The sequence below is a fragment of the Panthera uncia genome (assembly GCF_023721935.1).
Source record: "Panthera uncia isolate 11264 chromosome D3 unlocalized genomic scaffold, Puncia_PCG_1.0 HiC_scaffold_8, whole genome shotgun sequence".
In the NCBI taxonomy this organism is placed as follows: domain Eukaryota; kingdom Metazoa; phylum Chordata; class Mammalia; order Carnivora; family Felidae; genus Panthera; species Panthera uncia.
In genome coordinates, this window is record NW_026057586.1 from 64,826,107 (window position 1) to 64,842,664 (window position 16,558).

General features: G+C 54.8%; 1 protein-coding gene and 1 long non-coding RNA gene across 4 annotated transcripts in view; one reads left to right on the forward strand and one right to left on the reverse strand.

The window, feature by feature from the left end:
* ARVCF (ARVCF delta catenin family member) overlaps positions 1-16,558 on the reverse strand; it is a 49,483-nt gene that overhangs the window by 17,513 nt on the left and 15,412 nt on the right. For all 3 annotated transcript variants that reach the window (XM_049620581.1, XM_049620580.1, XM_049620579.1), the window contains exon 3: positions 3,857-4,084. In XM_049620581.1, coding sequence (XP_049476538.1) covers positions 3,857-4,066 — 210 coding nt within the window. In that variant the 5' untranslated portion in view covers positions 4,067-4,084. The remainder of the gene's footprint in view (positions 1-3,856; positions 4,085-16,558) is intronic.
* Positions 11,217-16,061, forward strand: LOC125914913 (uncharacterized). Its single transcript, XR_007455477.1, has 3 exons — positions 11,217-12,341; positions 12,546-12,698; positions 13,521-16,061. It is a non-coding gene; the product is annotated as an uncharacterized LOC125914913 (long non-coding RNA).

Here is a 16,558-nt window from a genome sequence, read left to right on the forward strand (position 1 = left end):
CCGCCCTCCGCCGCCGGGCCCCAGGGATGGTGCCCCCACGCCTGGGACCAAGTTCCCTCCAACCTGTCTGAGTTCGGCCGGCATCGGGCCGGGCTCGGCGGGGGGGTGGGGGGCTCGGGTCGTTAAGGGCGGCGGCGGCGGCGGCGGCAGCGGCAGCGGCGGCGGCAGCTGAACCGGAATCGGCTCCGGCGCCTCGGCCGCTCGGGCTCGGGCTCGGCGGACTCGCTCCCCGCGGGGGCGGATCTGGCGGCGGTCACGGCTAGCAGCCAATGGAGCGGGGCCGCGCCCAGGCGGGGCGGGGCGGGGCGGGGGTCGGTGGGGCGGGGCGAGGTCCCGCCCCCTACCCCCGCAGAGCGCGGCTCTGCAGCCAGGCCAGGGTTGCCCCTAACTCTGCGGCAGCGCGTCTGGGCTCCTCGTTCCTCTCCTCCCCACCGTTGGAGTGACATTTTCCCGCCGAGTGACTTTGGCCAAGTCCTGCTTCCCAGGACTCATTTTGCCTCCAGTATAAGAGTTCACGGGCCCCTCCCCGTGTAGAATTGGGGAAAGAGTTCTGGCAGAGCAGGGGCCAATGCAGCCATCCTCAATAGTACAAGCTGCTCTAACTTCAATTAGTTGCCCCCTGCTGTGAAATGAGGGCTGATCAGACAGTTGTTACAACGATGTCAGCACCGCAAGGCCTCTCGGGACTTCCAGATCTGGTCCAGGCCCTTGCCCAAAACCCCATGACGGACCCCGACAGAGCCTCAGTTGGGGCCTGCCAAATGGACCTGCACTGATCCACTTGTCTTGGGTTCTCCCCATCAAGATACAGAGGCCCCCACTCTCTGATAGGTGTCAGAGCAGATCAAATGGGGGTGGGGGGGTGCTCAATTGTTAGATGACCCTGGGTGAAAGCTCTTGAGCCAAACTAGCTTCAGACACTCTCTCTTCCATGCCTTTGATCCACTGGGAAGTGGTGGGTGGGGAGTGGTATCAGAGGGTCTGGTTTAATCAGAGCTTCTCCAAACTAGGGTGCACTCCAGCCTAGCGTGAAGGTATGGCCACACCCTGGGGAGTCTGGCTGTCCTGGATGGAAACGCAGACACAGAAGGCTGGTTTGGGCTGGGGCTCTCCTGGGTCATACCCTACAAAGGCAAGCCAATGACTCTTATATCATGAATAAGGGCACTAGGCTCTGAGATAATAACAGCAAGGGCAAGCCCAAGGAGGTCCATGGGTCTGGCAAGAGAGAAGGGCAGGGCCTGGGCTTCCTGCCCCCTCCTGCTTCTCCCTAGACCCCACTCAGAAAACCCAGCCAGCCCCCCAGGGGCCACTCTTCTTCCTGGACATGTCATGTACATAGCCCATGCAGCCAGCATACTCAAGCACTCTGGGTATCCACCGCATGTGGATCTGAGCCTCAGTTTTCCCACCTGCACAGGGATGAGTTGCCCTGACCACTGGCCCCTGTATCCTCCATCCATGGCAACCTCACATGGAGCCACCTGGGATAGGAGCAGCAGCAGGAGGAACTGGACCACTCCCCTGAAGAACTTACATTTGAGCTGCTTCGGCCTTCTCCCAAATTTCACCAGCTGCTAGTGCCCCAGCCACATACCCACCTTGGCCTAACCCATAGCTGGCAAGGTCACTAAAGGTGTTCTCCCATGAGGAGAGGCCGGTAAGGGCTGGTGAGGGCTAGTGAGGGCCAGCCCTGCTCCAGCCAGCTGTTTGGTGGGGTGGAGCTCTTCCTGCTGGAGGATTAAGGGCAGGTGGCCACGACAGTGGCACAATCTGGGGAGCATGGCAGTAGCCCTTAGCCTCTCAACCCCTGAGCCCCAGCTACCTGTCCTGCCACTGGCCCTGAGCTTCACAGATTCCAGCTCTGACCCTGAAGACCAGCTCCAGGAAGCCCTGGGCTCAGCAGGTAGGTCACTGGGCATCTCTTGCTGAGACAAATCTGGGAAGCAGTTTTGGCATCAAGGCTGCCAGGCCTGGCCAGCGGATATGGCCCCAATGTCCCCATCAGCCCTGCCAGTCTAGCCACAGCCCTGGGAACACATGCTCTCTCCGATCTCACCCTGAGAAAACCATCTCCTCCCAAGAGACAGAAAACCAAAGGCTGGCCGGGAGGGCAGTGGGTGGGGAGGGGTCGGGAGGGGTGGTGGCCTGAGGTCTTTAGTTCACAGCCCCAAGGAAGCCAGGGCAGCTCCAGGCTATGGGAACATCTTTCTGTGGGGGCATCAACCCTCTGGGCTGGAGGCTAAAGACCTTTCCGGCCTGGGAGGACTAGATAGAGAGCCTGGCGCCTGAAGGATGGCCTCAAGGTCACTGACTGCCACTGTCCCCATGTGCCCCAGCTGGGCTGCTCTGCTCCCCAACCACATCTGGGGGTACAGGCCTCACCCTTTGGAGTGCCTGAGATCCAGGGGGTGGAGGGGATGGCTCTAGCACCTCGCCCCATCCTGCCTCAGGCCTGGCCTCCTATGGACTGGCTCTGTGGCCCACCTCAGCACCAGGGGCTTGGAAAGACAGCTCCCCAATGGTGGGGGCTGCTGGTGGGTCTGGGCCCTCTGGAGACATGTCTGACTGTATGCCACGCTGAGCTGTGCATGTGGATTGCCCACAGACAAATGAGAACATCAAGGCTCTTGGGGTTAAGATCACTTGCCAGGTCCCCCAACCTGACACAGGCTGTTGCTTCTGAGCCCTCCATGCCCTAGCTAGGCAAAGCTAGCCCAAATGGGTCAGTCTCAATCGAGACCAATACCTTCCTCCCTTTCTGTCCAGCCACAGAGGTCCAGGCTGCCTCAAGCTGCCAGCAGTCTATCTGGTTCCCTGGAGCTGGGGCCCAGTGACCAGAGCATGTACTGGGGGACACACTGCGAGGAGGTGTGGCTGCCAGGTTTTGGAAGGCAATGGTGCTATGCCTGCTCATGGAGGTGAGCCAGGGAAACTGAGAACACTACTGGCAGGATCCTCTAGGGTCATTCTGAGAAACCCTGAAGACTCAGGAGGCCATGGCACCCCAGGCCTCTGGGACAGGTAGTGAGAAGGGGCAACAGTGGAAGTCCTGTAGGGTGGACTCCTACCCAGGGAGCCACCAGGGACAGCTCTGCCCTGCCTATCGCCTGCCTTGTGCCTCAGTCAATAATATGAACTGAAAAGTAACAATATGAACTGAAAAATCACACCAAACTCCAGATATCCCACGTTTTCTCATTCTGCCCCTACCACTCCATAAGCCGGTGCTCTTCCTGCCCCATCCGCAGATCAGGCCCTGGGATACAGTGGTGGAAGGAGGAGTCCTGGCCATCTGACTCCTGACTTTAAAGTTCTCAGGGCCTGGCCTCAGAGCAGACAAGGCTCCATGCATCTTGGGGCTGAGTTGGGGCCTGAGCCCAGTCTAAGGGCAATGGCTGGTGGGGAAATTGAGCATTCTAGGTCACCCTCTGAGCTGCAGTCAGAGCCTGGGGCCTTGCTCGAGCCTTACCCTAGGGCTGACTCACTGATGCATGCGACGAAGGAGAATACCATGGCAAGGAGACTCCAGGACTGGAAAAACCCAGTCACCAGGGTGACCACTGAGCTGCTCAGAACAGACCTTGCCCAGCTGCCTGGGCTCTGAGGACTCACTTGAGTGGAGGGTGCCATTCTGAGGATTGGGCTGTGTCCTGCCCATTCATCACTTGGTGTCCTACACACCCAAGTGAGACTTCCAGCCCCCCTTGGGGTCCCATTTTCCTCCCCTCCTCAGAAGTCCCAGGAAGTCTTACAATAAATCATTCAATTCAATGCTGGCTTGTGGTCCACCAAGGCCCCTTGATTGTTTCCCAACTTGGCCATTTTCACCCTTCCTGACTCACTGGGGTGTTACCTGCAGGACCAGCTGTTGCCAAGCCATCGGCAGGGGCTGCCCACTGCCCACACCACCACTGCCCACACCAGGCTGCTGGGCGCGCTCCAGCTGCAAGGCAACATGGCGCCTCTCCTGCTCCAGAGCTCGCGTCAGTCTCTCAAAGCGGGCCTCCTGCTCCTTCACTGAGGCCAGGATGCTGGCAGCTGAGTGCACGTTGCAGTCCTCCATGACCAGGATGCCGGCAGGCTGCAGGCAAAGCAGAGCATGGTCAAGGTGGGGCTGGGGTGGAGGCCTAGAGAGGCCATCATAGGCCCCCTGCCCACTGCACACATAGATCATAGGACTCACTCCCAGACCAGAGCATCCAGCTCTCCAGAGAGAAGCTGCATTGATTAAATTCTAAATTAAAAGCCATTAATCTGAGGCTGGCCAGAAGCAGCAGGCTCCCTCCCTAAAGAGTGTAGGGCTCTCAGCCGGGAGCCCCTGCTTCCTGCCAGGTTCAGCAGAACCTGAGGTTCTGGGTATCCCAGAGTCCTCTGGGAAGGGAAGGGTAGGAAGAGCTGGTGTGACAACCTCTCAGACTTCCCAGGGCCTCTGCTGTCCATAGCACATGCCAGTTCATCCCAACCTCATGGGGCCAGCACAGACCCACCTCACTGAGGCAGATGCTCTGTGGCCCAAAGAAATTGGGAAACCCATCCACAGCCACACAGCTGGTGTGGCAGAGCTGCTGTACCAGCGGGCAGGGAGACAGAAGCCATTCCATGGCCTCCTGGTGGGTCAGATACTGAGGCAGGTGAGGAGATGACACTGGTCTACAGACCAGCAGTCGGGCCTCCACTCACAGCCACACTGGCTGGGAACGAGAGTGGCATTTACCCACATGGCAGAGTAAAATTCAAGTTTAGCCTGGTTGAGATTCTGCACCAAGAAGTGGCCCATGTGCCTCATGCCTGACCTGGAGGGAGGTTGAGGGCAGGGTCCCAGGCATCTGAGGCCCAGTCTGTGGGGAAGGTCAGGCCTGCCTGGGGCCCTGCCCACTGCTGTTCCTGAGGGCCCCAGGATGGTGGGTGGGGGTGGCAGGGACTTGGCAGCTGCAACAAGCCAGCACTTTCCTCGCTGCTTGCTCCCTGGCTGCCCAGCATATTTGTTTTTCATGAACAAAAAGAAGCAGGGGAAGCATGTGGAGCACAGACCCAGGTGCATGGCAGCAGGCAGGGTGCAGGCCATGCAGCCATACCACTAGGCACTGTGGTGCAGTGCCCAGTCCTGCTCGGGGCCTCCTCCTGGCCCGGCCCACCCCAACCAGTTGAAGCTGACTCTGCCAGCCCCTGTGCCCCTGCACAACATAGGGGCTGAGCTTAGAGACACGGCACAGTGGGTAGCACCCCTGGAGGGCCAGCTCTGCTGCTCACTGGCCCAGGTGGAGCCAGCTTTAAGAACAGAATCCTAGAAAGGAGGGGGGGTCAGTGCTGGGCCTGATCACTGGTACCAGCTGAGCGAGGGACAGGGTTGGGGGGAACGGGTGTACTTCGAGGTGAAAAGACACCATAGAGCCCAACCCACTGTGAAGCTGGGGAAACCAAGGCCCACTGAAGGCAAGAGATCAACATAGGTCCCAGAAGCTGAGCTTCATTTCTCCAACACCTGTCACGCAAATAAAACCATCAGTGTGACCTAGCAGAGGGGCAGTGAAATCAGCATGGCCAGCTAGAAGAGGCAGTAGCTGGCAAGGGGGCAGGGGAGGAGCTTGGGGGGAATGAGGGGAGTGAGTTATAGACTGGGTCCTCTGGCCAAGAGGGAATGGAGGACAAACAGCATGGTATGTCCATGGCTGTGGGCACACAGCCTTCTGTGCACATCCACTGTTGCCTAGGCACGGGTCCCAGACACACACAGGCCCCATGCAGTGTCACGTAGGCACTAGGACTTGTGCATGGATAGACTGAACCTGGTAGCCCCAGGTGGGCATGGGTGGGGTCTTCCTCCCTGGAGGGCAGCACAAGGTGGGACAGGAGGTGGAGCCAGGTCACTCAAGCCCTTGGTTGCAGCATGGGTCTCAAGGCTCTGGGAGGTGATGATCAGGAAATCTACGGGCCTCATATCTAGGATTGCCCTTCCTCCTTGTGCCGAGACATGGGTTCCTGACTGACCTCAGGCTCCCCTTTCCTGCTCCCAGCAGGACCAGGCTAGGGCTACAGACCCTGGGGATAGCAGCTGAGGGGGCAGCACTGGCCTCCAGCTTTCCTGCTCCAGGCCCTCCAGCATATCCCAACTCTGAGGTCCAAGAAGCCTATGCAAGGGGTATCTACTTACTTTGACTGCCCCCATCCACCCAGCTAGGGCCCAGAAATCTAAGACTATGGTGAGAAGGTGGCCAAACCCATACTGACCTTTCCATTGCCCAGTTCTCTCAGCTGGAGCTAAATGACTGTGTGCCTCCCAGGAGACACCCTGAAATGCCAGCCAGCTTGGAGGAAGAGTGCCCTGCAGCCGTCCACAAAGAGCAGAGACTCTGGGTCTGGGGCCCATGCCCTCCACCCCAGCCCGAGGGTGTACCCCTCTGTCTGCCTGTGAGCAGGGATGCTGGGCATGGAGTCCCCTCCTCACCTGCCTTAAGTGTAGCCCTGGGGTATCCAAGAGGCATGGTGCTGGCTGAGGACATCCAGGAAGCAGGGAAGACCTAAGCCTACTTTTGTGACATGGTGGCCTTCCTGGGTCTGAGGTACATAGCCTGTGCATAGGAGCACGTGTAGGTACAGGTGAGCCAGGCCAGCATCCCAGAGAGCAGCTTTTCGGATGGTAACTCAAATGCTATTTTTATATTAAAACAATAAATATGTGATGACATGGAAGCAAATTGTACATGAATTTTTAAGATTGACCATGAGACTGGGGCACCTGGGTGGCTCAGTCAGTTAAGCATCTGACTCTTGATCTTGGCTCAGGTCATGATCTCATGGTTTCATGAGTTTGAGTCCTACATCAGCTTTGTGCTGACAGCATGGAGCCTGCCTAGGATTCTCTCTCCTCTCTCTCTGCCCCTCCCCCACTCATGCTGTGCCCCCTGCCAAAATAAATAAATGTTAAAAAATAAATTAAAAAGATCAACTATGAGATTTTTAAATATACTTTTTAGTTTATTTACTTACATTTTGAGAGACAGAGAGAGAGAGAGAGAGAGAGAGCAAGCAAGTGAGCACAGGAGGAGGGGCAGAGAGAGAGAATACCAATCAGGCTCTGCACTGGCAGCGCAGAGCCAGACATGGGGCTCAAACCCATGAACTATGAGATCATAACCTGAGCTGAAGCCGAGTCTGACATTAAACTTACTGAGCCACCCAGGCGCCCCAATGGACCATGAGACTTTAAAGACATTTTCCCCAGAGGGGTGTCGGGGCAGGGCCCAATCCTGGGGAGGGGTGGGCACCAGACTGGGAAGGCCTAGGGCAGGCAGGGAAGCACCACACTTGTGGGGTCTCAGCTCACCCTTGCTCTCCTCTCTGGCCAGTGTCATCACAGCTTCTATTCACCTGGCAAGGGTCCCACACTGTCCATCAGGTCAACCCCTCACAATCCCCACCCAGACCCCCACCGCTGGTTTGGCAGTCCTTGGTGGAGGCTGCTTCTCAGCATGCCCAACCACCTGTGGAGTTGACTTAGCAAGAAGACAGGAATGAGCATGCAGTGCAGAGCCAACCTCACCTGTCCCGGGCAGGAGTGAAAGTGGTGAACCTGGGGAAAGCCTGCCCTCACCTGGACACTCCAGGAGTGACCACAGGTGCTGAGTGGATAGAGGGATGGAAGGACAGGAGGCTGGACGGAAGGAGAAATGCATGAATGAGTGAACAAATGTGTGGATAGGAGGGTGAGTGGGTGGTTGTGTAAGAGGATGGCAGTGGATGGAGAGGGCTGGTTGTGTGAAAGGATGGCACTGGATGGAGAGATGGCTGGACAGTCAGATAGGCAGGTGAATGGGTACAAGGTCATCGGGGGGTTGATAGTCAGATAGGTGGATGAATGGGTACAAGGGGTGGGTGGGTAGATAGTCAGATGGGTGGATGAATGGGTAGGCAGGTGGGTAAGAACAAGGCTCTGAAACACTACTGGGTAGAGGGAGCCTGGACCCTGAACACTCTGGGACACGACTGTGGCTAGCACTTGCTCCATCAGGAAAGCAAAGGCACGATTAGAGGAACTACGGGGAGATGCTGATCATTCCCCGGAAACCTAAACCCACATTTGATGTCTTCCTGCTGACCCAGACATTCCTCCTCATAAGGAGTCCAGCCAAACCCTGCTCCAGAAAATCAAATTATGGGGCCTGAGTCCAATCTGGGTTGAGGAATTAGAGGAATTTCCTAAGGGTCAGGACGGCAGGGGGAGGCAGGCAGGAGGCCTGGGCGCCAGTCCCGACCCCTTGCCGGCCATCTGTCGGCACACTGCCAGCTGTCCCCCAAGAGGGGAGAGAGGGGACTGGCCACTGGTTGAACCTCATTCTGCCCCACTTGCCCCCCCTCCCAGATAGGGAGGAAATGGTGTAAGCAGAAGCAGAATCCAGGCCTGGTAGTGTCAAAGCCCCTTTGCCTGGGAGGGCATCATTTCCCCTATCCTCAACACTGCCAGCATGGAGACTTGCTCCCAACACTGCTGGCCAGGCCTCATGGGGAGCCCATTTTTACCCTGTCACCCCTACTGTGGTCAGATGGTACCCACAGCTGCGGGGATAGCTTCTGGCCAGCACACAAGGATGGGCACTGAGCCAAGGCTGGAGCCTGGGCCGTGGGGTTCACACAGGGCGGAGTCCATGTCTGCCTGTCCCACCCAGGACTATAGTGTTGCTCCCAAGTCAGTGTAGGGCCTGGGCTGTCTGGGCAGGAGGAGGCTATTCTTAACCTCAAAGCAGTGGAAGAAATTGCCAAGGAAAGACAAACCAGCTTGACTTTGTGAAAACGAACCATTACTGTACATCCCCCCCCCAAAAAAGGGCCACGTATTGTGGTTATGGTTTTTTGGTTTTGGTTTTTAAAGTGACACCATTTACAGTAACATATGCAGTGAGCATTTCAGACAAAAGATGATAACTTGCTTCTAGACCTTGACTTCATCACAGTGGAAGCTGGTGAGGGGCACGTGGGGACATGTCACACTAGCCCCTCTATCTCTGTGCATTTACAACCTTCCATAACAGAAAGTGGGAGAAAAAATATAAAGACAACCAAAAGACAATCAACACCTTGGGATTAGGTCTTTGTAACATCCAGCAGTAAAGTGACACCCTTCATCTAGAAGGTACTCTTGCAAGTCAATAAGGAAAAACCAGAACCTCAACTCCAAGTGAGTAAAGGCTATAAACAAGGGATGTGGCCAGAGATATAAGATGCAGAGCAATGAACGTGGACACCATCAAGCGTGCACGCACCCTGAGAAAAGACTGGAAGGAAAGGCCTTTCAGGCCGCTGGGGCACTCTGGGCGGCAAAGTTCTGTACACACCAGTGTTGCCAGTGCTCTGTGAGGACCCGAGTTACTGCTATAGTTGAAGGTAAGGAAGAGACGGAAAAGCAGCCACCTGCCCTAGCAGGCCGGCAAGTGAACAAGGAAGACTGGGAATTCAGCTCCCCAGGGGCCTGAGCAGTACCCCTTGCAGATCAAGGGAAGCAGAGGGATTTTCAGGGAGCTGATAGAGCCATAATTGGATTTAGCCTGGAAATTAGATTTCCCCAGCAGAGGAGGTACCCCTGTTGCAAGTGACCAGACGCCATGGTGGGGGTGAGGGTTGGAGAGATGGCCCCTTAGTGACCTCCTGCCCCCAGGCTATCCACACAGGCACCCAGCAGCACCCATCTGATGATCATATGGAGGACAACTCACATGTGCAGGGAGAACAGTCTGGGGAGGGAGGGCTCTTCCCCTGTGCCAATGGGGCACCCTAGGCCAAGTGCAGGCCAGGTCCAAGGCAGCACTGCTTAGCTCCAGGACAAGGGGGATGCTGAGCAGGTAATCAAAAGGACAAGGGGGCTGTGGCAGTACTTGATGCAGGAGGCTCAGGGACACATCAGGCAGGGACACCTGTAAGGGCCCAGAGAGCTTGAAGAGTGGGAGCTGAGAGCCTGGGACTAGGAGTGACTGGGTGACTGTGGGCTGGACATGGCAGAGGCAGGCCTCACCTGGATGTGAGTGCAGGGAGAGGCAGGTGAGTATACCAGCTGCTTTTCCTCGGTGGGAGGCCTGAGCACAAGGGGCCACCATGAGAGGCACCTAAAGGGGTGGCCTGAGATTCCCACTGGGGCAGGTCTCAGATACTTGCTCCATGTGCCAGCTATGGCACACCCCAAGTCTCCTTGGTTCCCTGGGAAGTGCCTGTCAGAACTCATGGAATGGAGATGGATAGCTCTCCCCCAGGCCCCAGGCTGGTATTCAGGGAAGTCCCCTTGCTGTCCCTCCTGTACCTGACCCAGATTCCAGCTGCAGCCATAGCCCAAGGGTGATGCCCTGCAGGTTCCAAGTGTGGGTATGGGCAGCAAGGATCCACCTCCTCTGGGGTCTCTGTTACAGCCAGTCCAGGAGCACCCCAAGGGCTCAAGTCCCCAGGGCTGGGGAGCCATGGGGCTCTAAATGGAGAGGGTGGGGACTGGCAGTCCCACTGCCCTCTCTGCTTGCACCAGTAGCCACCCACTCCACCTTGGTCATGAATGGGGAAACTGGGCGGGGGGCAATGGAATGGTCAAGCGCCAGGGTATCCTACTGTATGGAAGCTGGCTAGTTTGCTGCTTCCAACACCAATGCCACCAAGGGAACTTGAGTGGCTCCCTCATCTCTTCCAGCAGAGACTCATACTCACACCCTCCCCAACATACACTCTATCTCAAGGGCAGCAGAGCAGCATGCTGGGGCAGTGATGAGGGTTCAGGCTCAGAGTGCCACCCTACCACACTCTGGGGTGTGCAAAAGACCAAGGCATTCCTGAGGAGGGGGCTGAGGCTCAAGGCCAGGCTGGGACCAAATGCAGACAGATCCGATTGGCACCAGAGCCTGGGAGCCCAGTCCCTACTGAGGGGCCAAGGGGCCCATGAAATATCCTGATAGCCCCACTGAGGTATAGCTGGGCAGCTGTCCAGCCAGGTCAAGGGCCACAGTGAGGCAGATACAGCAGTCACCCACACTGGCTACCAGCCTGTGTATACCAGGAACACCCTTCCCCCCCCCACACAAGATGGTAGACCCCCTTCTTCCTGGCCCCCTCTATCACCATGGCAACACCCAGGCTTCTCTGTGAGGGACAGAGCCTCTTTGTGGTGGCACAAAGCCCCTTTGAGGGGCAGTGGAGGTGCAGCCCCCAGGAGCCTGTGGCCAATAAGCCTTTGGGGGGAGGGTGTGGTGAGGCAGGGCCCCTCAGCCCAGCTATCCCCCTCTTGCGTTGCAGAGCCAAGGAAGCTAGTATGGGAGAGCCTGGTGATTAGCAGCTAGAACGAAACCCCCCGCCGCAGTGCCACCTGCCCCAGCTGCCCACAGAAGTGTCCTTGGGATAAGCCCCACAGCTCTCTGCTAGAGTCTGGGGGATTTTCCATGTCTTCCTCATCATTTTGACAAGGAACACGTTCTGCCTAGATAAGTGGCTATGGGGAAACTCCTGCCTGATGGGAAACCAGGCTCAAGACCCAATGGGGACTGGGCACGGGAAGTGCTTGGTGGGCAGACAAGTCAGATGACAGCAAGTCTGGCAGCAGATCTGCTGAGGGGGCTGTGCATGGCATCCCAGCTCATGGTCCCTCGCTTCTCTCACCTGGCTTCCCCTCCTATAGGGGGTGCCTATCTTTGCCTGCTGGCCCCAGGGAGAATGCAACTGGCCCAGTTCTGTGGCCTAGCGCAGGCCTGCTGCAGAAACAACCTCAGGACAGACTTGTGTAAGAGGGAAACTGGCTATAACATAGTTTGCTCTAGGGTAGGGGAAATGAGACCCTGAGGGCAATGTGGGCCTGGTGACAGGGACCCAGCACAGAGCACTCCTGCCCACACTCCAGTGAGGAGGCTGCCTTGTCAGGGCCCCATCCCACAGAGAGGGAGGTTCACCCTACCGGGCTCCCAGCAGTGGAACCCCTCCCCACCCCAGCCTGTAGGTCCTTGCCACCCTGACGGCTGCTGACTAGGCACTTGGCAGTGCCCCTGCATGCTGGGCACCCTGCCCGGCAGCCCTCCCCAAGCAACCTCAATCTGACCCACTGCAGCTTTGCTAACTAAGCCACTGGGGTGGGGGATCATGGCCCTGGGGCAGCAGCTGGGGGTAGAGCTGGCCCCAGGAGAGATCAATCCCTTTTGTGGGCAGCTCTATGCGGGTCCCAGAGAGGCTGCCAAGGGACCAACCCTGACATGGCAGTGTCCACTGAGTCAATAAGCACCCCCTCCACCCCTACCTCTCCCTCCCTGTCTGGTTTCCCTGTCACATTCCTGCTAGCTGCTTGCGGGCACCAATGTGCTGCATTGGACAATCATTAGCAATAGCAGGTCAGTTTTCTCCACAGCCCTGGGAGGGGTGGGGGTGGTGGGGCCTATAGAGAGGGGGGCTGCCAATAAAGCCCAGCCCAGGTTCTCACTATCCTTGCTGCTGGGGCCTGGGCTTAGCAAGATCCTCCTCAGCCTTCTAAAGGAGGTTCCAGGGGAAGAGTGAGATGTGTGCAAAAGTTGGTCCCTCATTTATTTCCTCATTAGGAACACTGGAGACCCAGCAGGGAGACTCTGCTGGGCCTTTCCAGTACAGTGCCTGGGACAGGACCAACAAACACCAAGGTGGCAGGAAGACCCTCCAGGAAGACCCGAGAGGATGGCTTCAGCCATGGCCACCTGGTTCTAGATGGTTCAGAGGTGAGTGTGGGTGAAAGAGTAGAGCATGCCCTGCAGAGGGAGGTTCCAGGCCCTTCCACCCTTGCTCCTGGCCCCACAGCATCAAAGGGCCAAGTCCCCTCTAGTCTGTTTCTGCCCAGGGTCAACAAGCATGTGACCATGGCCAGCTCAGGCCTCTCCTGGGGCCCCCAGAAACATCCCTTCCCTCCCAGAAACTTAGCTGGCTACCAGCCTTGCTGCTCCTAACCCCCTCTCCAGGCTGGGAGCCAGCTCAGCTGCTCCTGAAGCTAGGGAGTGCCCATGGCAACAGGTCCAGACACCACCAACCTCCAGCCAGCAGCAAACTCCCGCCTTTTATATACAAATGACCCAGTGGGAAAGGGCAGGGGGCTCCACTCCACCAGCCCCAGCACAGACTTCAGGCCCTGCACGTCCTCTCTGGCTCCCCTACCCACCCACACATACCAAGAGAGCCTGCTAGAGGCTGGACTTGTCTGTGTGTCCTACCCCTGCCCAAAGGAGGTGGGAACACTGCAGAAGGCAGCTTACAGTTTGGGGGCCTCCTAAAACTCACCTGCAGGCACATGTGAACAGCCACCCACAGAAGCATGAACACCCCCCCCCAAGGATGCATGATACACCCACAGGCACATTTACACCCCACTATGCTGTGTGGTGGCTGCTGAGCTCACTATAGCTGCTCTGTGGGGCCTCACCTGCCCCACCGGAAAATGGGTGGTGGGTAGCCTGAAAGTCCTGACAGGTCCTAACTGGGGGAGGGGAAAGTAGGACTAGCACTCCTTAGCCATTGTGGCTCATGCTAAGGGTCAGCATCCTACACAGACCCCGTTACTGTCCGGAACACCTGCAAGGCTGCTGCCCCGCATTGAGACCTCTGAAGCCAGGCCTGTCTGTGGCACCACAGTCTGCAAATGGCCCCAGTCTCTGGTCCACACCAACGTCTCTCTGTAGCAGGTGAGGGTAGCCGGGCCACAGACCCTGGACACAAGCACCCAGCCAGCACAGAACTGCCTACAGCACACCAGCACCCTAAGGCAAATCCTACTGCCTTTGAAGGACCCGAGAAGAGTTGCGTTTCACTAAATTACATTTAGCATATTTATTAGCACAAGTATTAGGGAATAGCTGATACGTGTCCTCAAAAGGTCAAAGAGAGTGTTGAACTGATGAATTGGGAACATACCATAATGAAAAGGAGCAATCTGAAATGATGACCCAATGGAGATTTTAAACAAACAACAGCAGACAGGACACGGCAGCAAATCTGCAGAGTGAGGTAGCAGAAAGCATACTCGGGGCAGTCCTTCCAAAGCAGCAGAAAATGACAAAAAGTTGATGAAAGAGGGAAGACAGGAGATGTAGAAAATAGATCCCAGGGCTAAACTTCCACAGAACAGGAATTCCCTGAGGCAGGAAGAGTGGATCGGCACCCCACAACATTGCCAGAAGCGGGGCTTTCTGTCCAGAAAACAAGCTAAGAAAAGTGTGGATATGCCTATTTCTGGCATTTTACAATTCACTCTTGGTAGGCTGATGTTTCCCCCAGTCTCCTAAATGTTTGATATCGGCTCTGCAGTATGGGAAGGAGGCCCACCCCGCCTGATCTGCTGGCTGTGCAAACGTTCCCAGTACCCAGGCGCACTGAACTCTGGGTTCACATTCTCCACCAGGCTGTCCACATCCTGGCGGGGCTGGACATCGTCCATCCCCAGATGTCAGCTGCACATCGTCTTGCCCACTCACCATCTCTTGTGTTGCAGACACTTTTACAACCAGGAATAGCTGACAGCTTTGTTAAACAAGATGCCTGGCCTCCTTAAATCAAGATCTTTAAAAAAGTTAACCTAGCTCTGAAATTCCTTAAGGAAACTTCATAGTGAAATTCCAGGATTTTCAAAGTCATGATTTGCCATTCGCATGATCCATCTTTCCCTGGGAGGGAACAAACATGGCTCACTGGGAGCTCACCAGATTGCCCAGAGAAGTCCAGGCTATTTCAATTAGGGGGTCACCCTACCATAGGCAGAAGCTCCAGGCAACATCCCTTGGGGTACAAGGGCTGCTGAGAGGTTGAACTGTATTTTCCAGCAATGCCCTGATATGCCATGTGCCTTAAGATGACTAGCTGTTCCTAGCAGTCCTTTGTTAGCTGCCTGTGGGGAGTATTTTTACTGTCTCAGGATATCTGTGCATCTGTGGGCTGATGAGTATAAGAGATTAGGTATTAAAAAGAGAGAGAGAGAGAGAGAGAGAGACACTAGATATGAATCCATGAAACACAAAGTTCAGCCAAGCCAAACAACAACAACAACAACAGAAACCCAAACGATACACACAGATGCCGGTACACACACAAACATGAAAGTTAAGTATACGACGGATGTGTTCATTAACTAGAAGGTAGGAACGTTTTCACAATATATTTGTATATCCAATCCTTACAATGTACATTTCAAACAGCTTACAAGTTTATCAATTACACTCAGTGAAACTGAAAAAAAAAATGAAGTAAAACAAAGGAACATTTTAGCTATTTTAATTTTACAAATTCAGTTGCTTAAAAATAAACTTGAGGGGTGCCTGGGTGGCTCGGCTGGTTAAGCAGCTGACTTCGGCTCAGGTCATGATCTCATGGTTCATGAGTTCGAGCCCCGCATCAGGCTCCATGCTCACAGCTCAGAGCCTGGAGCCTGCTTTGGATTTTGTGTCTCCCTCTCTCTCTGCCCCTCCCCTGCTTGCTCTCTCTCTCTCAAAAATAAATAAACATTAAAAATTTTTTTTAAATAAAAATTTAAAAAAGTAAACTTGAAAAATGTAAAAAAAATTCCCAACAACACCCATCTCTTGTGTTCCATATGCCTTTTCTTTTATATTTTAAAATAAAAAAGATTATAACAGAGTACTATGAACAACTGCACACCAACAAATTGCATAACCTAAATGAACAAATTCCTACAAACACACAATCTACCAAAACTGACCCATGAAGAAACAAAACCTGAGCAGACCTGTAACTAGCAGGGAGACTGAATCAGTATTCAAAATCCTCTCAAAAAAGAAAGGCCCAGGACCAGGTGGCTTCACTGGTGAATTCTACCAAATATTCAAAGAGGAGTTAACATTAATCTTCAAACTGTCCCCCAAAATTGACAAGAAAGGAGCAGTTACTAACCCATTCTACAAGGCTGGAATTATTACCCTGATACCAAGCCATAAAAGAAAATTATAGACCGGGGCACCTGGGTCGCTTAGTCGGTTGAGCATCCAACTTTGGCTCAGGTCATGATCTCACAGTTCATGAGTTCGAGCCCTGCATCAGGCTCACTGCTGTCAGCAGAGAGCCTGCTATGGATCTTCTGCCCCCCTTTCTCTCTGCCCTTCCCACCCCCCTCAAAAATAGACATTAAAAAAATTATGGACCAATATCCCTTATGAATATTGATGCAAAAATATTCAACAAAACACCAACATACTGAATTCAGCAGTATATATATTTTTAAATGTTTATTTATATATTTTTGAAAGAGAGAAAGAGAGGGCAAGCACGTGTGCACACACACACTGGGGAGAGGCAGAGAGAAAGGTAGACAAAGAATCCCAAACAAAATCTGTGCTGTCAGCACAGAGTCCAACATGGGGCTCGAACTCATGAACCATGACATTATGACCTGAGACAAAATCCAGAGTCAGATGCTTAACTGACTTAATTGCCCAGGCACCCCATGAATTCAGAAGTATATTAGGATTATACATCATGACCAAGTAGGATTTATTCCTAAATGCAAGGATGGCTTACCACATGAAAGTCAATCAACATAATATCCTGTATATTAACAAAATAATGGGGGAAAATGGTCATT